This window comes from Equus przewalskii, chromosome 15 (genome assembly GCF_037783145.1).
Source record: "Equus przewalskii isolate Varuska chromosome 15, EquPr2, whole genome shotgun sequence".
Lineage (NCBI taxonomy): Eukaryota > Metazoa > Chordata > Mammalia > Perissodactyla > Equidae > Equus > Equus przewalskii.
Window position 1 is genome coordinate 2,128,644 of NC_091845.1, and position 23,320 is coordinate 2,151,963.

The 23,320-nt window shown below is 47.6% G+C and overlaps 1 protein-coding gene across 1 annotated transcript; it reads left to right on the forward strand.

The window, feature by feature from the left end:
- Positions 1–1,091: 1,091 nt before the first annotated feature.
- SEC61A1 (SEC61 translocon subunit alpha 1) lies at positions 1,092–22,769 on the forward strand. Its single transcript, XM_070574571.1, has 12 exons — positions 1,092–1,334; positions 1,516–1,583; positions 4,480–4,545; positions 4,640–4,718; positions 5,613–5,744; positions 7,718–7,827; positions 8,116–8,269; positions 16,361–16,521; positions 17,761–17,958; positions 18,202–18,393; positions 18,793–18,869; positions 20,573–22,769. Exons 1-12 carry the CDS (start codon positions 1,328–1,330, stop codon positions 20,757–20,759), a joined length of 1,431 nt encoding a protein of 476 aa, XP_070430672.1. The 5' UTR covers positions 1,092–1,327; the 3' UTR covers positions 20,760–22,769.
- The last annotated feature ends 551 nt before the right edge of the window (positions 22,770–23,320 follow it).

Sequence of the window (23,320 nt, forward strand, 5' to 3'; positions counted from 1 at the left end):
TTACATTTTCAAAAAATGACGTCCTGTTTTACCAAATTTCCTGAGGCGAGGGTTTAAAAATCCAGGCTCCCTACTAGAAACGAGAGGCAAGGGAAACATAAACAGCAATCCCTAAACCAACATCGCAAAAAAGCATCTCGGCACACCTGCACCTCCCGCTCCCCGGTCCACGCCGCCTCCCCCGGCCGCCGGCAGCAGCGCCCCCACCGCCCCCACCGCCCGCAGCGCCGAGTCTCCTCCGATCACTTATCACCCGCACCCCGCGATCACACGCGCCCGGAAGACAAACTCCTCCCTCCCCGCCGGCATCCCTGCATCCGCCCATGGGTCCACGAACTCCGAATCTCTTGGTTCGCCTTCACAGAGCCTGTGCTCCGGCCCAACAGGACTTCCTTCCCCGGAGATGGAGGGCATGCACACCGCCAGGCCTTGCTCACAACGGGCTACCCGGCCTGGGGCACCCTCCTGCCTCACTTCTGCTCGCCGGCACCCGGCAAGGCCTGGCACAAAAGCAAGGCCTCAGAAGGCCTTCCGGGATTCCCTCGCGGGCCGGACCATTTCCTGCGCGGCCCCAGCTCCTCTCTGACCGTCGGCCTCTCCAAGAACTCCTCCCGTTCGTTCTCAGACGGCAAGGGCCCGGCAGGAGTCATTTCCGGGGCCCAGCGCAGGGCAGGCTTCGGGGCTTGCCCAATGACTCAACAAACGAGGGCGCTCCGTCGGGCCAGCAGCCGCACCTACTGGGTGCGGGCACTGTGGTCGGCGCTGGGACAAGGACCCTGCTCAATGGAGCTTAGTGGCTGTTCACTAGTTCAAAGAGTTACAAGTGCTGTGAAGGGTATGGAAGTCACTGGAACGCTGCCTCGCTCGCAGGGCCGCAGGCGCAGCCAGAGCCTCGCGCTCGCCCCAGTTCCTCCGCCAGCCCGCACCGCCCCGTCTCCCGAAGCGCGACACACCACCGAGCTCGCGCTTCTCGCGCTGCCAAGTCTGCACAGCCGCACACTCTCAGTCCCAGAGTTCCCCGCGCCTCGCCCAGCTGGCTGGGCACCCTCTTCCCGACAGGACCCGGGAGTCCCGCTGCCTGCTGGGAGTTGTGGTCTCGGAGGAGGCGGCGCGGCGGCCGGCCCGCCGCGCGTGGCAGGAAGCGGAAGCGGCCTGCGGCCCGCCCCTGGGCCGGCCCCGCCCCAAACCGCCCGCTCCCGCGGTGCTAGGACTGACGTGTCTTTCGCGGAGGTGCTGTGCGCCGGAGCAGGGTCGGCGGCGGGCAGCGTCGCCTCACTCCCAGCAGAGCGGAGCCGAAGCGAGACCCGGAGCCCAAGCAGCCGCCGCCATGGCGAGTGAGTCCCTCGGGGTAGGCCCGGCGCCGCCGGGACGGGTCACATCCCCCTTCCCTCCCCGGTGCGGGCGGGCGCCCCTCGCCGCCTCGGGGCCCGCGCGCGGCCTGCCGCCTGCCGTCCGCTCCCCCTCGTCCTGGGCGGCGCTCCCAGCCCTAACTCTTCTTTTGTTTCTCCCGTCAAGTCAAATTTCTGGAAGTCATCAAGCCCTTCTGTGTCATCCTGCCGGAAATTCAGAAGCCGGAGAGGAAGGTGAGTCGAGGAGGCTTCGCGGCGCTGGCGCTCGAAGTCTGCGGTCCGACCCGCGCGGCTCCCGCGCCGAGGTGGGCGCTCGCCTCCCCCGAGCGCGCTGGGCTTCGTCGACGGGGCCTGGTGGTGCGCGATTCCCACCCTGGTGGTCGTGCTGTGTTCGGGCGTCTTTCGTCGCTGCTTCCCTGGGAACAAATCCTGCCCTGCCCGAGCGCCCCCCGGCCGTGAGGGAGGAAGGCCTCCGAGGCTCGGCGAGGGCCTCCATTTGGGTGACCCTCTCCACCTCCGACAGGAGCAGGTCACGGGTCGGGTTTCTTCTAGAAGATGCTCTTTGTATCCAGCTGCTAAAAGGAGCTAAGAACAGTCCCTGGTCTGTACGAATGAGTTTGTCTTCTGTAGACCGTCACGTTACTGAGAATAAAGATAGTTTGCGGACCTGCCTTTTCCAGCAGGCGCGTTAGACATGGGTAGAAGCCTAGAGCACTGTTGAGTCTTCATCGGGATTTCCGCTGCTCCACGGCTACAGCCAAGATAGCAGTGTTGCCAGCGTGAGTAAAGCTGTTAAGCGATGAGCAAAGTTTCACTGGGTTCTTAACCTTAAAGAGAGGGAGTAGTAGTATGTTTTGTCTCCACGTTCTTTTCAGATGGTTGTTCATGCCTTCACATATGTGAATGTCTGCTTAACATCAACATAGACACTTGGGTTCTTGGGGTCTACATTTTTCTTTTTAAACTTAAAATCGCTTTGTATAAATGCCCCATGTAAGTCCTGCCTTTGATGGGCTAATATACAGAGCTCTCCCCCGGCCCCCCGCCCCCCGCGTAGTAGAAAGCGCATGGCTCTGGAGGCAGGCAAGCCTGGGACCCGCCCTTTACACGGCATCTTAATAGCTATGCGACCTTGGCCTTGTAGCTAAATGGTGGATGGAGCAGTGGAAATATGTGCAAGGTATAGCGGTGGCTCCAGAGGGATTAACTTTGGAGGATGTGATGTCTGATGGTGGTGTTGAAGGAAGAGTAGACGTTGTCTTGAAGAGAGGAGAAGGAATTCCAGGCATAGGGAATGTGGAGTGTGCAAAGGCACAGAAGACCCGTGGGTGGAAGGGTGTTAGATGTAGTTCAGTATTGACAGAAAGGGTAGGTGAGGCGAGGAAGAAGGTGGACAGTTGAGACAGTTGCTTTGGAAGCAGGGTGCAGGCTTAGGGTGGTTTAGAGGCTTCTGCAGGAGAGGGTGAACTAGGGGAGTGGGCCGGGGGGGTGGGTTTAGGGGCTAGTAAGACGTAGAGTAGACAAGACGTGGATAAATAATATATGATGTTTCACTGTTGAGTTCGTCTGCATCCAGGAGAGGAGAGTTAGTTATTAAAAAATGAGGAGTCTTGTAAAAATTCCCCACTCATTTTTTCCCATAAAGAATCATTTCAGTACAAGCTTGTTATGTTATTGGTTAGCCTGAAGTGGTGTTGCCTTCCTTGGCCTACTTCTAATTTCTTGGTGTGGTAACGTGACAGGCGGGAAGGCGGAGCTTCTCAAAAGAAGAGTTCCATGAATTCGCGCCAATTTCCTATGGAGTATCTGAACCTTGAATTCCCACCCCTTCGTGTGGTTGTCGTGTTGTGGCCTGCAGCTCCTCCGACCAGAGAGCCAGGACTCGGGGCTCACTTAGACTTCCCTGCCCCTCAAATTAAAAAGTATTTTTTAAGAACACAGTTTTATTCACTTAATACTGTTGCTCGCAAGATATTTCCGTATCAAAATTCTTAGTCTGCACAATAATTGCTGGTTTTTAAGCTCTTTAAAGCCATTATCGCAGTGTGGGTGGCAAGTACTAGTGAAAACACTCAGTTTTAGAAGAGGAGACCTGGAAGAGTTCCCTCTACTGCTTAGTACCAGAGGGACCTTGGACTAGAGTCATCTAAACTTTTCTTTTTCTTTTTTTTTTTTTAAATAAGATTTGATTTATTTTAAAGATTTTATTTTTGCTTTTTCTCCCCAAAGCCCCCCGGTACATAGTTGTGTATTTTTAGTTATGGGTCCTTCTAGTTGTGGCATGTGGGACACTGCCTCAGCGTGGCTTGATGAGCAGTGCCATGTCCGCATCTAGGATCCAACCGGTGAAACCCTGGGCCGCCGAAGCGGAGCACGCGAACTTAACCACTCGGCCACGGGGCCGGCCCCTAAACTTTTCTAATCATACTTAATGAGTCATCTGTAAACGGATGGTGAATTGTCACCTATCCTACTTAGATGAGGAGATGTGAAAAGAATTGATGTTGAACAGATGCTAGTAGTAGTTAGTGAGGAGGTTAACCATGCCCTCCCTCCCATGTTGTTTATTATGTTGTTTTACCCTTAATTCATAGAAAATATGCTAATAAACAATCACAGATTCCAAATTAGTTGATTCCAGCTAGTATCACTAGTATTAGTATTATTCCAGAATAGTAACATTTTGTCAATTACAAAACCCGTTAAAATGAAAAGTGATTTGTTTGTATGTCGTAAAGGCTTCTCTGGTTTAGGAATCCTTTTCTATTGCAGCATTCTTTGATCTTGGGTCTGATCGTAAACTGTTAACATGGATGGTTAGGGGCACATGCTTTGGCCTCAGACTCACTTCAGCTGTGGGATTTGGGACAAATTACTTCACCTTTCTAAGGCTCGGTTTCCTCATTGTAAAATAATGATAACGCTATGTAGTGTGAGGATTAAATGGGGTCCTTGCATATGTACCTTGTCTGTGGAAAGGATGCAATACACGTACTTAGGTTTAGTGTGTGGTTTGGCGGTGTTGAAGGCTGGCTTCTTTGGTGAACAGAGAAAGGGGTCTGATCAGAGTCCATTTCTATTAATTTGCTCATGAAAATAACTTGTTGCCTTACTTGATTCTCTTCTGTAGATTCAATTTAAGGAGAAAGTGCTGTGGACTGCTATCACCCTCTTCATCTTCTTAGTATGCTGCCAGGTAAGCACAGGTTTCAGGGTCCATGCCAGGGTCGGGGGACGAGAGTGGGCTGGAGACAAGTGCACTGACTCCCTTTCCCTCTGCTTGTTTCCAGATCCCCCTGTTCGGTATCATGTCTTCAGATTCAGCCGACCCTTTCTATTGGATAAGAGTGATTCTAGCCTCCAACAGAGGTAGGACTCTGGCTCTCTGTGCCTCTCTGTACAGTGTGGGCTTTGGGCTTATGTGGAGCTGAGTGTTTGGAAGAATGTCAGTGTGCTGTGCTGAATAGCCTTAGTAAATGCCAAATTTAGCACCGAGGCATATCGTCCTGTTAGAATTGCGTCTGAATGCAGTACAAAACCTGTAATAATAAGTCTGCATCGTAGAGAATTAAAAGAAACATGGAAAAACTAGAATGCTTTTTAAACAACTGAAGTGATGACGTTTCTACCTGTGTTTCTCCTGTTTTTGCTAACATTCTTTAGAATATGTAATTTGTTTCTCAGCTGCATCTTTTTCCTGTCTATAGGTTATATATGTGTGTTAAAAAATATGTCAGTGTTTTGTGTGCTCTAACCAGTTACCTGTTGGAGGGGAGGATTTTGAATGTTTATGTTCATGCTGCTTTTTATTAATTCATTTTAAAAATATAGTTCAAATTAAGTTCCAAATCAGTGGAAGTAGAGGTTTATTCATAACTAGATACAGTTGTACAGATCTCCTTTCCGGACTCTCAGAATTATTTGAATGTTATCGTCTTTTATTAACTGATGAAGAGACGAACCTTTCTTATCTCTGTAAAACCAGAATGAATCTGTTTATGGTGAATTTAAATGCGGCAATCTGTTTAAACACCATGTGACTTCCTAAACAAAATAAGATGTCGACTGGTAGACTGAGTAGAATGAACTGAATGATCTTCTCCTCATTGATATTTTGGAGTTACTCTAAATTAATGCTGCTAGCAATCTGAAACACATTGGATTTGTGTAAGTGATACACAAAGTTTGCTCATTCATTTTCTTAATAATCTGTTGCTTTTCCAAGCTAATAATGGCTGTGTTTTACCTCTCCTTTTCTTCAAGGCACACTGATGGAGCTAGGTATCTCTCCCATTGTCACCTCTGGCCTCATCATGCAGCTCTTGGCTGGCGCCAAAATAATTGAAGTTGGTGACACCCCAAAAGACCGAGCCCTCTTCAATGGAGCCCAAAAGCGTACGTGAGGTTTTAAATAATGTTCAGATGTCTATAGTTGAGAATTTGAATTTGCTGTAAAGTTTGGGGCATCAAAATGGTTTTTCTTTGTCTGGTGTAATCTCATTGGCCTGCCAGCCCCGCAGGTGCTCCATGGCCTGTGTTAATGCAGGAGCATTTCTGGGAGAGTGGAGTGCAAGGAGCCGGAGAGGCTGGGCAGGGCAGGGGGTGGTTCAAGGCACCGCAGCTGCGTGGTGGAGTGGAAGGGGCAGGGCTTGGAGGTCTTCCCCGCCACCTGCCACAACAGCCTTACCACTTAGAAGGAAGGGCTCTTCCAAGCTGTTGTAAGGACACAGTTGAATAATGTTTGTGAAACATCGCTCAGTGCCTGGCACATAGTAACTGTTAGTCTTTCTTCTGGGAGTTTAAAAGGATTCAACTTAGGGGAAATGTGATCCTCTCAACCCAGCTCTACTGTTTATTGGCTCTGTGACTGGACAAAGTTAGGTGACAGCTCTTATGTCTCAGTTTCTTCATCTGTAAAAATGGGGATAATAATGGTGTTTCCTTACGGCAAATAATAAGTGTCACTAGTAACAATGACCAGTCATCAGAATTACCAATGTTCGGCCTCTGGCTGTGAACTGAAATATATTGATTAGGAAATCATAGTTAGTTTCCTACCCAGTCGTATTTTCTTCCACACTGGCATGTTTTACAGATCTTCTTAAGTTAGTAGGCTAAATAATTGAGTGAGAAAGACTGATTTAAACTTGTCGGTTTCAGACACAAATCAGGATTTTAAAATATATACATGCATTATTTCTCAAAAGCACAAATCATCTTTTTTCTCTTTAGTCTTGACAACTTTTTAAATTTTTTCTGCCTTAAGAATTCAGGGTTATTGAGCAGTTTTTTAAAAAGTCTAATAGGGACTATATTTGATGGGTACTTTGGAGTAAAATTTTATTTTGTGTGACAAACTAACCAGAAAAGCTGAAATTGAAGCCCAGACTCACACTTACACAGATCCATCTAGTATTGTGAAATCAATAAAATGTGTCAGTTCACTGTGCCTAACAACGAAATATAACAGTCTAAGAAACAAAGACAGTCTACGAAAAGCTTCTATTAGACCAAAAGAGCTTTGTAGCAGAGAAAATGGGGCTAATGACTAAATTGACAGCATTGTGAGGTTTTTCCTTAGAAAATACATTAAATACAAACTGGAAAGGGATCGCTTTATCCCAGAGTTAATATTCTGTGTCTGGCTGAGGAGCCTTTGGAGGTGGCCTGGGTGTGTAGTTCCACTCAGGAGCCATCCAGAACCCATGTGACCTGACCTGAGTTTGGGTGCTGCAGGTTGGTGACATCGCCGAATTTTGTGCCTCAGGATGACATCTTCGTAGATTCTACTCCCTGGTTCACCGTTCCTAAAACTAGATTTTTCGTGTTTCAACTCTTTTCCTCCTCCTGTCACTGAATGGAAAGTGCACTTAGGAGAAGGGGAAGTGGAAGAGCTCGCGTGATTCTGTTCAAGGGCATTTGAGGGGCCGGCCCCGTGGCCGAGTGGTTAAGTTCATGCACTCCGCTTTGGTGGCCCAGGGTTTTGCTGGTTCAGATCCTGGGCGCGGACATGGCACTGCTCATTAGGCCATGTGGAGACAGCATCCCACGTGCCACACCTAGAAGGACCCACAACTGAAATATGTACTGGGGGGATTTGGGGAGAAAAAGCAGGGGGGTAAAAAGATTGGCAACAATTGTTAGCTCAGGTGCCAATCTTTAAAAAAATAAAAAAAGGCATTTGAGTTATCATGTACTTTGACACTGTGACTGTCGAGTGTTTCTGGGACCGAGCTCCTTGGAGGCAGTGTCACTATTCTTGTCTTAGTTCTCCCCAGTGCCTGGCGCAGAAGAGGTGTTCAGTAACTGTTTCCCCTACAACCATGTAATGTCACACTTTGAGAACACAGTTTTCTTTCAATTTCTAGTATTTGGCATGATCATTACCATTGGCCAGTCTATCGTGTATGTGATGACAGGAATGTACGGGGACCCTTCTGAAATGGGTGCTGGAATCTGCCTGTTAATCACCATTCAGGTAATTGTTATGCTAACCTCCCCGCTTCTCAGTAGCCCCTCACACTCACTCCTGCTTCCCAAATAACGAATCTGAGCCACGCATAAAAGAAACTCCTTTACTGAGAAGAGGCCAGAGTCGTGCGTCTGCTCTGCATTCAGCAGAGGGTGCTCTGCTGTCCCGGGTCTACTCAGCCTGTGGCATTTGTGTCCGAGAGACCAGCTCCTGAGGAAGGAAAGAACCACACCCGTGGGGAACAGTGATGCAGGCTATTCAGATTTCTTTACTTTTGTTTTTTCATTTTTACAGCTCTTTGTTGCTGGCTTAATTGTCCTGCTTTTGGATGAACTTCTGCAAAAAGGGTATGGCCTGGGCTCTGGTATCTCCCTCTTCATTGCCACTAACATCTGCGAGACCATTGTGTGGAAGGCGTTCAGCCCCACTACTGTCAACACTGGCCGAGGTAAGGGCCCTGGGCTTTCCTGAGGACAGGGAAAAGCACCACCATGTGCAAAGCAGAAGACGAAAGGTCCCCATCTGAAGGAAAAATTGCCTCAATTTTAGGTACATCTCTTCTGACTTTTCTGTGTGTGTCTGCAGAATTGTTTTAAACATACATAGGCTTATGCTCATGATGATGCATAACTTGCATTTGTCATATAAGAATATCTCATGGACATTTGCCGTGCCAGAATACGTAATCCTGCCTCATCTTTCTTAGCACAGCATGGACTTCCATTGTGAGGACGGAGCAGCGTTTGTTAACCAGTAGTCTTCTGCTGGACATATAGGCCATTTCTGGTTTTTGTTGTGATTACAACAGTGAAACAGTGAACATCCTTATACAATCATCTTTACATATTTTGGCAGTTGCTCCCAGTGAATAAGTTTCTAAAAATGAAATCACTGAGCCAACACGCTTGGTCATGCAAGGGGCAACTTTGTGAAACAGGCCTGAACCTGGAGTTCAGCACCTGGGTTCAAATCCTGGCTGTAGCCGTTGGTAGTGCCTGAGTGGCTTCAGGTGAACTCCTCTACCTCTGAGCCTTGCTTGGCAGGATTAAATGAGAAAAAACATGAAGTTACGTGATGCCTGGCTCACAGCAGATGCATATCAAATGTTAGTATTCTGTGTTATCCCCACCAAGAGTGCCAAGGAAATCTTGTTACAGAGGATGTTTTTAATAAAAATTTCCAAACATATGGAGAAGTATGACTCACTTCCTTGGGAAGTGATGTGGTGGGAATTTGCATTTTCCATCACTAAATATGATAGTCACTCAGAAGAATCCTGTGAGAGACAAATGTTCATGCACGTTTGAGTACTTTCTTTGAATTGAATGCTGGAGAGTCCCTGGCCTCCAGAGACCATATAATCTCATTACTGAGACTGAAAGTAGGTTCCCAGGAAAATGAAGGCCACATGTGCCCAAGAAATTACAAAGAAGAGTGTTGCTCAATGCAGGAAATGCCAGGGGAGCTCAGAGAAGAGTAGGCAGGATCAGGTTTGATTCTTCCCTGGGCACTTCCTGGAGTTTTAGGAAGTCCAAGGCAAATTGGGAGAGCTGGGGTGAAGGCAGGGTTTTTCAGGGACAGCCATGAAAAGGCAGGAGGCTGAAGGGATAGGAGTGCAGGTATGTGACAAGGACGTCACTATGTCTGTCCTGGGAGACGTCCTGAGTTATGAGGAAGTGATACCTGGAGCGGAGGCCAAGAGAGGGCGGTCAGTAAAGGCCCGGCAGTACCAGCCAGGAAGCCACCTTCCATTCAGGAGCAGGCCAGTGAGGCGATGGGAACTGGAGTTTGGAAGGAAGGATTCACCCTGGATTGGAAGGGACGACAGGCAGAAAAAGCAGTTGTAACTGTTCAGTCACCCAGCTTTGACAGGCCAGCCTGTCGGAAGGAAAGCACTGAGTGAGGGCATTAGGAGAAAAGAAGGCAAGACATGGGACACAGGGGGCTCTTTCAAGATGACAGAAAATTGAGAAGCAAAGGTGAGTTTATTTCTGGCTTTAAAGTAAGTGTCATGATGTGAACTGACACTGTTTGGGACCTGGCTGGAGAGAAGGCGCAGCTGGGAAGGGCGATTCTGCAGCCACCTGTGCATGGGCACTGAGTGAGTGACACTGAGGGCACCGTGCTCATGGTGGAGGGGATGGGAGAAGAGCGGGTCTCGAGGAGCCTGGAGAAGGGCAGCAGTCACAAAGCCCACAGCTGAGAAGGCAGCATGGCAGCTGCATCTGAACTCGGCTGTGGTTAGCTTGGTGATGTGGAGAGGCACGGTTGACTGAGCCCCTCTCAGGTCTGGGAGAGTAACTGTTGCTGCTTCCCTGTGCAGGTGAGAACAGCCTAAAACGGGATTATTTGGGACAGCGCAGCTACAAAACAGCTTTGCCCCGAAGTAGCCATAGCACTTGGAAACCCTGTCTTGTTCCCAGAGATTCAGCAGATAGTGAATTTTGAGAAGTAACTATGTTAAAAATTAGGAGAACCGAAACCTAATGCTGGCATTGCTGTGATTCAGTAATTTTTATTAGGTGCCTACTGAGGGCCCAGTACTGCTTTGGGTACTGGGAGCACAGAGTGAGTGAGGCGTGTGTTATATGGGTGTCAGGTGTTACCACAGGTACCCAGGAGAAAAATGAGGCAGAGGAAGAAGACGGAAGTGCCAGGAGGGTTGTTGCAGGTTATTCTGCATAACAAGGAAGGCCTCACCCAGTTGGTGCAAAGTCCTGAAAAGGGGAAGGGAGCCTTATGACTGTCTGAGGGAAGAATGTTCCATTTCGGGGGAACCAGCAGGTGCAAAGGCCCTGAGGTAGGAATGTACCTGGCATGTTCGAGGTCAGCGTGTGTGGCTAGAGCAGAGTAAACAAGCCAGAGGGTAGTCGGAGCTGAGATCACAGAGGTAATGGGAGCAGTGCTGAGAGTGGGCAGAGCGTGAACAAGTTCCTTCTTCCCAGGCAACCTAGGTGTCATCCTTTGTGAAATAAGAGCTTGTCCTGGCTCAAGCTTTAAGATCCCTGAATTCTATACATTTAGGGAGACAGGCTAATGGTGCCACACAACTGAAACAAGGGAAGGAAAGAGCATCACAGGTTGAGATGAGGAAGCAATGATAGGACAGAGTGCTTCTTTCACAGAAGCTATGTCCTAGAAGCTTTAGAACAAACCTGTGGTGATGCCGTTATCTCTGAGTGGTCCAGGAAAGCCAGAGGCAGGAGCAGCAGGGGCTCCCCCATCACGTGTTAGAAATCTGAGGAAAGTGCTGTTGCAGGGCGGTACTGAGGCACACCTCATGGTACTGATAGCAGTACCCCTGCCTGCCCACAGAGACCACAGCTCTGGATGTAGCGCTGGCTTCCTGTGCAAGTGCCAGACTTCCATTGTGGGATAGTTATGTTGTCCTGGAACAGCAAAGGTTACTCTTTAGTGCAAGGTTCTCCTTTCTTTCTTTAGCTGTTTTTTGGGTTTTTGGTTTTTTTCAAGTAAACTTCTTGAAAATTTATGAGATTTCTAGGCCTTATCAATGCCCTGTGCTCCCCAGCTTCCTCTCACTTGTCCTTCTGCTGACTAATCCTCAGGTCTAGGACCCATTCTTGCTCTTTGGGTCCCTCTGAAAGCTTGCTCTGCCTCCCAGCTGTGTTTTTCCTGGATCTGTTATAAGGTCTGCCTCTTCCAGCACCTTCTTGTAGGGTGTGAGCTCCGATTTGGATAGGCTGTGTGTTGTTCTTTCAGCCTGCCCAGTCAGTGTATGGAGCAGAGAGCTCACACCCCACCTGTCAGGCAGCCTGCACTTCAGAGCTGGTGATGCTCCTACTGCAAGGCATATAGTAGTGAAACTGGCAAAACTGAATGACAAAGAAAGAATATTAAGGGCAGCAAGGCAGAAGGAAATAACCTACAAAGGAACCCCTATCAGGCTTTCAGGAGATTTCTCTACAGAAACCTTACAGGCTAGGAGAGACTGGAATGACATATTCAAATCATTGGAGGACAAAAACTTACAGCCAAGAAATCCCTATCCAGCGAAAATAACCTTCAGATATGATGGAGAAATAATAACATTCCCAAACATAAGCTATGGGAGTTTGTAGCCATGAGATGCCCCCCTACAAGAAGGCCCTCATACCTGAAAAAGAAAAAAAAAGGGAGAAAGGGGTTACAAAGCACGGAGTAAGGAGTTAAGTAGGTAGGCAGAATCAGAGCAGGATAGCACATACTCAAGTGTAGCATTAAAGACAACGGGAAGGAAAACACCAAAACCAAAGAAAATCTTGTAATTTTAACCACAAACTCATAACGCAAGATAGAATAAGATGTGAGAAAAACAACTTAGAAGGGGAAGAGGAAAGGGACTGAATCGGTTTAGCCTAAGGAAATTAGATGTCATCAGAAAAGAGACTATCTTATCCATGAGATCTTGAATACAAACCACAGGGTAACCACTAAACAATAAAGCAGAACAGAGACACAAATAATAAGGAGAAAACAAAGAAACACAACATTAAAAACTACGTAACTCAATTGGTAGACCAAAATACACAGGACGAGAAACCGAAGGAGAACCGGAAAACGAGTGATAAAATGGCAGCATTAAGCCCTCATATATCAATCACCCTAAAGGTAAATGGATTGAATTCTCCAGTAAAAAGATACAGAGTGGCTAGATGGATTAAAGAACAAGACCCAACAATATACTGCCTCCAGGAAACACATCTCAGCTCCAATGAGAAACACAGGCTCAGAGTGAAGGGATGGAAGACAGTACTCCAAGCCAATGGCAAACAGAAGAAAGCAGGTGTTGCAATACTTACATCAGACAAAGCAGACTTCAAGATAAGACAGATAAAGAGAGACAAAAAGGGGCAGTAGATAATGATCAAAGGGGCAGTCTATCAAGAAGACGTAACACATAAATATCTATGCACACAACACAGCAGCACCAAAATTCATAGAACAACTATTAACAAACCTAAAAGAAGACATTAATAATAACACAATAATAGGAGGGGACCTCAACGCTCCACTCACGTCAATGGATAGAACATCCAGATGGAAAATCAACAAGGAGACAGTGGAATTAAATGAAAAGCTGGACCAGATGAACTTAATAGACATATTAGAACACTCCATCCAAAAACAGAAGAATATACATTCTTCTCAAGTGCACATGGAACATTCTCAAGAATAGGCCATATGTTGGGAAACGAGGCAAGCCTCAATAAATTTAAGAAGATTGAAATAATAACAAGCATCTTTTCTGATCACAATGCTATAAAGCTAGAAATTAATTACAAGAAAAATGGGGAGAAAGGGACAAAGATGTGGAGACTAAATAACATGCTACTGAACAAATCATTGGATCATTGAAGAAATTAAAGGAGAAATCAGAAAATATCTAGAGACAAATGAAAATGAAAACATACCATACCAACTCATACGGGATGCAGCAAAAGCTGTATTAAGAGAAATTCATCACAATACAGGCTCACCTCAACAAACAAGAAAAACCCCAAATAAGCAATCTTACACTACACCTAACTGAGTTAGAGAAAGAAGAACAAAGCAAGCCCAAAGTCAGCAGAAGGAGAGAAATAATAAAAATCAGAGCAGAAATAAATGCTGTTGAAACAAAAAGGGCAGTAGAAAGGATTAGTGAAACAAAGAGCTGGTTATTTAAGAAGATAAGTAAAATTGACAAACCCCTACCCAGACTTAAAAAGAAAAAAAGAAAGCTCAGATAAAGAAAATTAGAAATGAAAGAGGAGAAACAACAGATACCACAGATTATAAGAGAATACCACGAAAAGCTATATGCCAACAAAATGGACAATCTAGAGGAAATGGATCAATTTTTAGACTCTTAGAACCTCTGTAAGCTGAATCAAGAAGAAATAGATAATCTGCGTAGACCAATCACAAGGAAAGAGATTGAAACAGTAGTCAAAAGCATCCCAAAGAATAAAAGCCCATGACCAGACGGCTTCCCTGGGGAATTCTAGCAAACTTTCAGAGAGGATTTAATACCTGTCCTTCTCAGGCTATTCCAAAAAATTAGGAAAGATGGAGCTCTTCCTAACACATTTGACGAGGCCAACATCTCTCTGATACCAAAACCTGACAAGGACAGCACAAAAAAGGAGAACTACAGGTCAATATCATTGATGAATATAAATGCAAAAATCCTCAACAAAATATTGGCAACCCAAATACAGCAATACATCAAAAAGGTCATACATCATAATCAAGTGGGATTTATTCCAGGGACACAGGGATGGTTCAACATCCACAAATCAATCAATGTAATACACCACATTAACAAAATGAGGAATAAAAAGCACATGATCATCTCAATAGATGCAGAGACAGCATTTGACAAGATCCAACAGCCATTTATGATAAAAACTCTTAACAAAATGGGGATAGAAGGAAATTACCTCAGCATAATACAGGCCATATATGACAAACCCACAGCCAACATGATACTCAATGGGGAAAAACTGAAAGCCATCCCTCTGAGAACAGGAACAAGACAAGGATGCCCACTCTCACCACTCTTATTTGACATAGTACTGGAGGTTTTCCCCAGAGCAATTAGGCAAGAGAAAAGAATAAAAGGAATCCAGAGTGTGAAGAAATGAAACTCTCACTGTTTGCAGACCACATGATCTTATATGTAGAAAAGCCTAAAGAATCCATTGGAAAACTATTAGAAATAATTAACAACTACAGTAAAGTTGCAAGGTAGGAAATCAACCTACAAAAATCAGTTGCATTTCTGTACTCTAATAACAAACTTGCAGAAAGAGAACTCAAGAATATAATTCTATTTACAATCGCGAAAAAAAAGAATAAAGTACCTAGGAATAAATTTAGCTAAGGAGGCAAAGGACTTATACAATGAAAACCATAAAACATTATTGAAAGAAATAGATAATGACATAAAGAGATGGAAAGAGATTCCATGCATATGGATTGGAAGAATAAACATAGTTAAAATCTCCATACTACCCAAAGCAATCTACAGATTCAGTGCAATCCCAATCAGAATCCCAGTGACGTTCTTCATAGAAATAGAGCAAAGAATCCTAAAATTCATATGGACAACCAAAGACCCCGAATTGCTAAAGCAATACTGAAAAAAGAACAAAGCTGGAGGCATCACAATCCCTGGCTTCAAAATGTCCTACAGAGCCATAGTGATCAAAACAGCATAGTACTGGTACAAAAACAGGCACACAGATCAATGGAACATCTGACAAGAGGTTAGTCTTCATAATATATAAGGAACTCACACAACTGAACAACAACAAAAAAATGGCCCAATCAAAAAATGGGCAGAGGAGATGAACAGACAGTTTTCCAAAGAAGATACACAGATGGCCAATAAACATGAAAAGATGTTCAACATCCCTAGTCATCAGGGAAATGCAAATCAAAACTACACCTAAGATACCACCTTATGCCTGTTAAAATGGCTGTAATCACTAAGACTGAAAATAGCAAATGTTGGAGAGGGTGTGGAGAGAAGGGAACCCTCATACACTGTTGGTGGGAATGCAAACTGCTGCAGCCATTATGGAAAACAGTATGGAGATGCCTCAAAAAACTAGAAATAGGCATACCATATGACCCAGCTATCCCACTACTGGGTCTCTCCCAAACAACTTGAAATCAACAATCCAAAGTAACATGTGTACCTCTATGTTCATCGCAGCACTATTCACAATGGCCAAGACGTGGAAACAACCAAGTGCCCATCGACTGATGACTGAATAAAGAAGATGTGGTATATGTACACCGTGGAATACTACTCAGCCAGGAAAAAAAGACAAATTCATCCCATTTGCAACAACATGGAAAGACCTGGGGGGTATTATCCTTAGCGAAATAAGCCAGACTAAGAAAGACAAACACCAGATGATTTCACTCATATGTGGAATATAAACAAGCACATTGACAAAGAAAACAGTTCAGTGGTTACCAGGGGAATGGGGGTGAGGGGTGGGCACAGCAGGTGAAGGTGTCACCTGTGTGGTGACAGAGAAGAAATAATATACAACTGAAATTTCACAATGATGTAAACTATTATGAACTCAAATTTAAAAAAAAAAAAAAAAGGAAGGTAGAATAGGGCCGGCCCTGTGGCCGAGTGGCTAAGTTTGCATTCTCTGCTATGGTGGCCCAGGGTTCACTGGTTCAGATCCTGGACGTGGATATTAGTATCGCTCATTAAGCCATGCTGAGGTAGGGTCCCGCATAGAGGAACTAGAAGGACCTACAAGTAGGATATACAACTATGGACTGAGGAGCTTTGGGGAGAAAAAAAGAGGAAGCTTGGCAACAGATGTTAGCTCAGGGCCCATCTTAAAAAAAAAAGGTAGAATAACGCACTTCTGTGGGTTGAAATCTCTACAAAAGAAATAGAAATGAGGGATGAGAACACTCCATTCTAGCCCTTGGTTATAGGAGTGAATTGTATACTCATTCTGTTTTCCTATTTTGGCCACTAAGAAGCTGTTTGTTTATCATGTGTCCCTTTCTTTGCCAACAGGAATGGAATTTGAAGGTGCCATCATTGCACTGTTCCATCTACTGGCCACACGCACTGACAAGGTCCGAGCCCTTCGAGAGGCATTCTACCGCCAGAATCTCCCCAACCTCATGAATCTGATCGCCACCATCTTTGTCTTTGCAGTGGTCATCTATTTCCAGGTGTGTCCAGATCCAACCCCTGGGAGTTTTGGTGGTCCGCATTTAAGTTTCAGAATGCCTTCATGTGTACATCCCCCACCTTCACCCCAGGGTGCCAAGTCTATCATGGTATCATATTGAAATGATGAGGTGGCATTTGAAGGGAGCAAATGCCGTGTGAGCTAGGTGAGTGTGTTCCATTGGATCATGGCGACTTGCCTGAACTAAACAAAATTAAGCCTGATCCAACATCTCTGAAATCATGTTCCTGTGGGTTGGGCTTAGCTGCAGATAAAGAAGAAATATGTTTCAGTTCTTAGTTGCTGAGAACTGGAAAGTGCTCCTCCTCTAACACCTCATCACTCTCTTATCCAAAGTTGGCCGAGTGCTGGGGGCCATCCTCACCCTGGAGAGGTTCCCTCCAACTGGAGCCCTCTTACTTTCCCATGATTAGTCTGTGTGACTTGCTTCGCAATACAACACCAGCTGCTTTTCTGTGGTTAGATGAACCCTCGTGTTTTTGCTTGGCCACTTGTGTTCTGATAGTCATTGAAAGAAGAGCCAGCAGCTGAAGAGGCAGCCTCGTCTGTATGTCCGCCGGCCAGTTCTTTTTCTCAGGCCCGGATGGGACTGCTCCTTCAGTGGAGCCTTTCAGTCAGGCGCCTGATTGATAACAAGCTAACCCTTTAGGGGCTAGGCAAGTATTTGCGCTTGGATCATTAGATTTTATTATAACTCTTCTGTGTTCTGAGCCCTGTTCTAGGCGTTGGAAGTTTGTAAAAATGTAAAAGAAACCCTTTGTATTCTGCAAAGGTTTCAGAGGGAGAGGTTGTATTCGTATGAGAGCTTAGCTTTCCTGGTTATGATGAAAAGCATCCTGCAGGGCTGTTGTGGGGTGTGAGGCAGGTGCCTGTCTTGGGGCCCCTCTGGGAGCACAGAGAGCTCACCACAGAGAGAGCCACTGTGAGGATTTGGGCACGTGTCCTCCAGGCTTTCCTGTGTCTTCCACTGGATGTGGATATAACGTGGTAGAGTTTGTTTTCTGACAAAGACAGGATCGTTCCCCTGTGCTGTTTCAGTGCATTTTTAAGCCAGTCCTTCTGGGACCCTTCTCTTCCTGTGCCCCCAAGTGCAGTGGTGGGTAAGGAAGGGGCGTGGGAGCCCTGGAACTGATGCTCGAGGCAGCTTGCTCGCAGTGGGCCTGGCCGTCGCCGGTTAGAACGAGGCGTTGAAGGCATTTTGTTCTGTTTGGCTTCTCAGGGCTTCCGAGTGGACCTGCCCATCAAGTCGGCCCGTTACCGAGGCCAGTACAACACCTACCCGATCAAGCTCTTCTACACCTCCAACATCCCCATCATCCTGCAGTCCGCCTTGGTGTCCAACCTGTACGTCATTTCTCAGATGTTGTCAGCCCGCTTCAGTGGCAACCTGCTGGTCAGCCTACTGGGCACCTGGTCTGTAAGTACAGCTGGTTTAAGAAATCAGTTTAGTGCTGCGGCTAGTTGCCTCTGTGTTCTTGCCATGACCAAGTATTTCACCCAAAGATATTTTGTGATTGTGCCCTTACAAATTTAGCACATGAAATTTTCTTTTTCGTAAGAAAATTGCACTGTATTCTGTTACGTCTGCTCAGAATTATTTTTGTCCTGATGCTAAGGTATGATGAAGGGGCACTCACAGAATTCTGTATATTTCTCCCAGGATACGTCTTCCGGGGGTCCAGCACGTGCTTATCCAGTTGGTGGCCTTTGCTATTACCTGTCCCCTCCGGAATCTTTTGGCTCTGTGCTAGAAGACCCTGTCCATGCCGTTGTGTACATAGTGTTCATGCTGGGCTCGTGTGCATTCTTCTCCAAAACGTGGATTGAGGTCTCAGGCTCTTCTGCCAAAGATGTAAGTATAAGTTATAGTTTCTGGAGAGGTAATGGTTCCAGGAAACAAGAGTGCTCATCTGTTACTGGTATGAGGGGTCTAGACTTGTCATCTCTTCCTAAGAAAGTGGTCTGTGAACGCACAGACTGCCTCATCCTCATTACGGGGCAGTTCCAAAGCATTAATGGCCACAGCTGGAGCCCAGCAGTAAAGTAGTGCTCAATCTGGGAAGCTGGGGCCACACCAGATGGATAGACTTGGTCATATGACTTCCCTGCAGCAATGTTAAAGTTGTCTATGTAAGTATTGTTGGGTGTGGAAAGGGGAAATCTGAGTGGTGAGTGCCACCGTAAATTGTCTACCTTCCCTTCAACTTCAAATTTAAAATTGAACGTTGTCTCCTCGGTGGCCATCACACAGGTTGCAAAGCAGCTGAAGGAGCAGCAGATGGTGATGAGGGGCCACCGAGAGACGTCCATGGTCCATGAACTCAATCGGTGAGTGCTGGCCCTGAGTCCCAGTGGTTTCCTTCTGTGTGTGGTTTTCTTACACATCAAGCATCTGATAGTGCTTAGGGCTTTCTGGTTCATTAAGTCTTATCCTTGGGTTATGGGATAGAAAAGGTTCCTCTGTCTTTAAATATTTATGAGTTTGCTAAGTGCTAGACACTGGAGCCCCTCTCCTCAAAGAGATAGCCACTGGAGAGGGAGACAGAAGCTTGTGGCCAGACGCTCACAAGATGGTGTGGTAGGGTACTGACTGAGCAAGATGGCCAGCAGGCACAGCGGGACCTCACCTGTGCTCATGCACACAGGGTTCGGAGGGAGCACTCCAGGAGGAGGCCCACGCTGCTTCAGAGGGCAGGCGGGCGGCTGTGAGGTCACAGCAGCCTGACTGAAAGGCTCCACTGAAGGAGCAGTCCCGTCCAGGCCTGAGATAAAGCAGGTGGCCGGCGGACGTACAGACGAGGCTGCCTCTTCAGCTGCTGGCTCTTCTTTCAATGACTGTCAGAACACAAGTGGCCAAGCAAAAACACGAGGGTTCATCTAACCACAGAAAAGCAGCTGGTGTTGTATTTGGAAGCAAGTCACGCAGACTAATGATGGGAAAGTAAGAGGGCTCCAGAGGGAGGGCCCTCTCCAGGGTGAGGATGGCCCCCAGCACTCGGCCAGTTTGGATAAGGCAGTGATGAGGTGTTAGAGGAGGAGCACTTTCCACTTCTCAGGAGCTAAGAACTTCAAAATAGAAGTGGAGGAAAGAGTCTAGGCTGCCCCTCAGGATGCCTCCTGGCACTTTGCAGTCTGTGCCTCCTGCTCACTTCTAATGGAGTTGCCTCTTGGGCAGCAGGCTTGGCTGTGGTAAGTATTTCAGGTTTTTTTAGTCTCTGTCGCAACTACTCATTTCTTCCACTGTCACTCGAAAGCAGTCACAGACAGTATGTAAAGGAGTGACTGTGGCTGTGTTCCTGTAAAGCTCTGTTTACAGTCAGGTGGCACAGCAGGTTCGTGCCGTGGGCTGTAGCTTGCTCGCCTCCCCTGAGGGAAGCAACCGCAAGAAAAGTCAGGATTACAGATTTCAGATGGATCTCTGACCCCGGCGGGTGCGGTAGGCAATTTTGTTCATTCTCTTCATTGGCATTCTCTGAAGCCTCTAGGTTCACAGTGCTGCTCTGTAGAAAAAAGAGTGCCAATCACATGTGAAATTGGAAATTTTCGCACATTAAAAAGAGTGAAAAGATGCACCAAACCTAGTAAAATGTTGTACATCAATTATATTGTAATAAAAAAATAAAAAGAAACTGGTAAAATAAATTTTACTAACATTTTATTTAACCCATTGTATTGAGAATGTCATTTCAACTTGTAATTAACGTAAGAAAAATCATGCGAGATTTTTCGTTTTTGTCTTCAAAAATCTCAAGTAACATCTTCAGCATCTCGATTTACACTAGTCACATTTCACTAGCCACGTGTGGCTCCTGTGGCCACTTATGGACAGCACAGCCCTAATCTAGGCCATCAGGGCATGTGAGCATGTGAAGTTGTAGGAGACACTGGAGGAAGCTCTAGGGGAATTGGGTCCCTAAGTCGGAGGTAAGCCTGTTGGCCTGCCCAGCCCCGTCCTGTGGTCTGGGTCGGGGCCGGCCAGGCTAGAGGGCTCTGCGTGGTGGCACACAGCTAACCTGTCTCCCGCTCCCCAGATACATCCCCACGGCTGCAGCCTTCGGTGGGCTCTGCATCGGGGCCCTCTCTGTCCTGGCTGACTTCCTGGGCGCCATTGGGTCTGGAACCGGAATCCTGCTCGCCGTCACGATCATCTACCAGTACTTCGAGATCTTCGTAAAGGAGCAGAGCGAGGTCGGCAGCATGGGGGCCCTTCTCTTCTGAGTCCTGTCTCCCCTGGGCCAGGGGGAGGAGGCGTGCCCGGAATTGCTGAGGAAGGGGACAGCAGAGCCTCTCCGAGGGGGCTCGTCACAGCGCGTGCTGCTCTGGCGTACGGACTTCTGTTTCATAATTTCGTATTCTTTCATTCCACTTTGTAAAGTCCTAGAAATTTTCCAATTTGAAATTTTGCTTTTCATTCTGGCATTGGCAAAAGAACTATAGAAGTGACGTTTATTCAGCTCACTGCCAGAGGTGGGGGTGGTAAACCACTGTCCCCAAGTGTCCACGTAACTTTTGTTTTAACCTTCGCACCTTCTCAGTGCCGTTGCGGCCGCAGTGGCCTCCGCCGTTCCCCCCTGCAGGGGGTGCCCTGGAGAGAAGCACAAACACTGTGAAATGTCTCTGTTCGTTGTGGCGTGGGGTGTGAGGCTGGGGGCAGATCTTGTGTTTGCTGGTGGGTGTGGGCAGCTCGCCAGCATGTCCCCTTCCCAGTCGGGTAGGCGTATCTGGCTTAAAACTGTTTCTCTCGAAGACACAATTGTTCTTTCTTTTAAAAGTAGTTTTTTAGGACAGAGCTTTTTCCAAAAGAGAGGGATGAATTTCCCAGGTCATCTGCTTGGGCCATCTGTTAATTTTTCTGCACGTGCCTCTTGGCTCTTCTTATTTACTGTTCCAGTCGGGCTTTGAGTCCAAAAAGAACAGAGTGAGCCTGGCTCTGCCATCTCTGTCTTCAGGCAGCTTGTATCCTCTGACCGAGCGAGGCCAGGACTCAGCAGCTTTACAGAGTTGCACTTGGCCGAGCTAGGTAGACGTTGTGTGGAGGACCCTTGAAGTGATGTCTGTCTGTCCACTTCTTCCAGTCAGTTGTCACTGGACTTGCCTGGTTCATTCACTCCTCTTCTTACCCCTAGAGAGGGGAGGCACGTGGCCGGCACTCAGAGGGTGGAAAGAGCGATTGGCGTTCACAGGCCACTGCTGCTTTCTAGGCTGAAAACTCCCCACTCGTATTGTTAGAACATTTTTATTGTGCTTAGGACCAAATGCACGTAAAGTCAATGACAAGCTGCCGCCAGTCTCCTCTCGACTTTTGCCAGCACCGCCCAGCAGAGAGGAGAGTACAGCCTGAGCCAGGGGAAGTCAGGGTCTGAGCTGGTTGTCTTGGTAAGTTCTTCCGTGGTTTGATATAAAAAGATTCCCAGTTACATTTAAAATAAGTTCTATTCCCAATAATAGGTGACCTAGATCTTAGAAGTTGGAACCTTTTCCTAAGGCCTTTCGGGAGGCCCCTGTCGGGGCAGGCAGGGCTTGGCAGCAGGGGCGGCAGAGCCGGGTGCCGCAAGCCTGCAGCTTCTCCCTGGAGGATGCCCCAGTTCTAAGAAGGGAGTATCAGGGGCCAGCGCAGCCCTGTGGAGACAGACACCCCACCAGCAACAGGCACACAGTGGCCTTCGAAGCACAGAGCCATGGTCACAATTCAGTAGAGGTGGCACACCTGGCGCTTGTCTGAGTCAGGAGGGGCTCCCAGGAGACCTCACTGGCATTGCTAACCAGGGAACAGACTGGCTGAGGGACAAGAAGCGACTTGCCTAAAGCCACGCAGCAGGTCAGCAGCAGAACCAGGAAGGGCCTGGCAGGTCTGCTGACCCCTGGTCCAGGGCATACCACCATATCACACGTGGCCTTGTCAGACCCAGTCCTGAGCAGAGAACTGACGCCCCCCACAAACATGATCTGCACGGGCCCACCGTGGGGACGCTGCGGCCTCTGGGGGCAGGGCAGCAGTCCCTGGGCTGGCGCCTGTGGGCTGGAGGGCACCGGGCCGCATGCAGGGAGCCCCGCAGCTCTGCCTGCAGCCTGTAACCATTCAGCGCAGCCTTGCACGGCTCGGGCTCTGCTTAGTGATCACGGTGGGTGGGGGCTGACCTCAGCTTCCAGGGGACTGTCACTGTGGACGCCAAAATGGCATAACTGAGTTAAGGTGATCAAGTGACAAATAAAGCCAATTGTTTACAAGCCATTTTGTCATGGTCTTTTGGTTTTCAGTTCCCCTTTATTGCCAAGAAGGCCAGTGAGAGGAGAGCTTGGGTGCTCTTCAAGTGCATATGAGGTTGGTTGGGTCCTGGTTTTGCATGGGGTGCCCCAGGTCTCTAGATGGAAGTTTCTCAGGCATTTTGCCTGGAAAACTTCCTCCTTCTGGTGGTAGTGTCAGCTGCTTGCTCAGCTCTTTGGTAAAGTGAAACGCAGGTGGCTGAGCAGAAGCCCTGGGGCCAGGCCAGTGTGCGGTGACTCCAAGGCTCTCCCAGGAACGTGGGAGTGGACTGACATCTGTCCTATGAGGGCAGCCCACGGCGCTGCCCCCGCAGAAGGCACAGTGTCCTCCTGGCAGGAGCCCGTGACCCCACACCTCCCAGCCCTTGAGTCCAGCCAAGAAGCACTGTTGCCTTTGGCTGTGGCAACAGACCTCAACACACATCTAGTCACTGCCGATCAGCCAAACCTGTAGCTAAGCCAGGAGGGTCTCCACTTTGCCGTGGCCCCCAGCATCGTGTGGACGGGAGTGGCAG

Bases quoted from the DNA above. Each gene is read 5' to 3' on its own strand.
- SEC61A1 (XM_070574571.1), top strand. The intron at 4,546-4,639 runs GTAAGCACAGGT...GCTTGTTTCCAG, and splicing joins TCTTCTTAGTATGCTGCCAG to ATCCCCCTGTTCGGTATCAT. The intron at 18,870-20,572 runs GTGAGTGCTGGC...CCCGCTCCCCAG, and splicing joins ATGGTCCATGAACTCAATCG to ATACATCCCCACGGCTGCAG.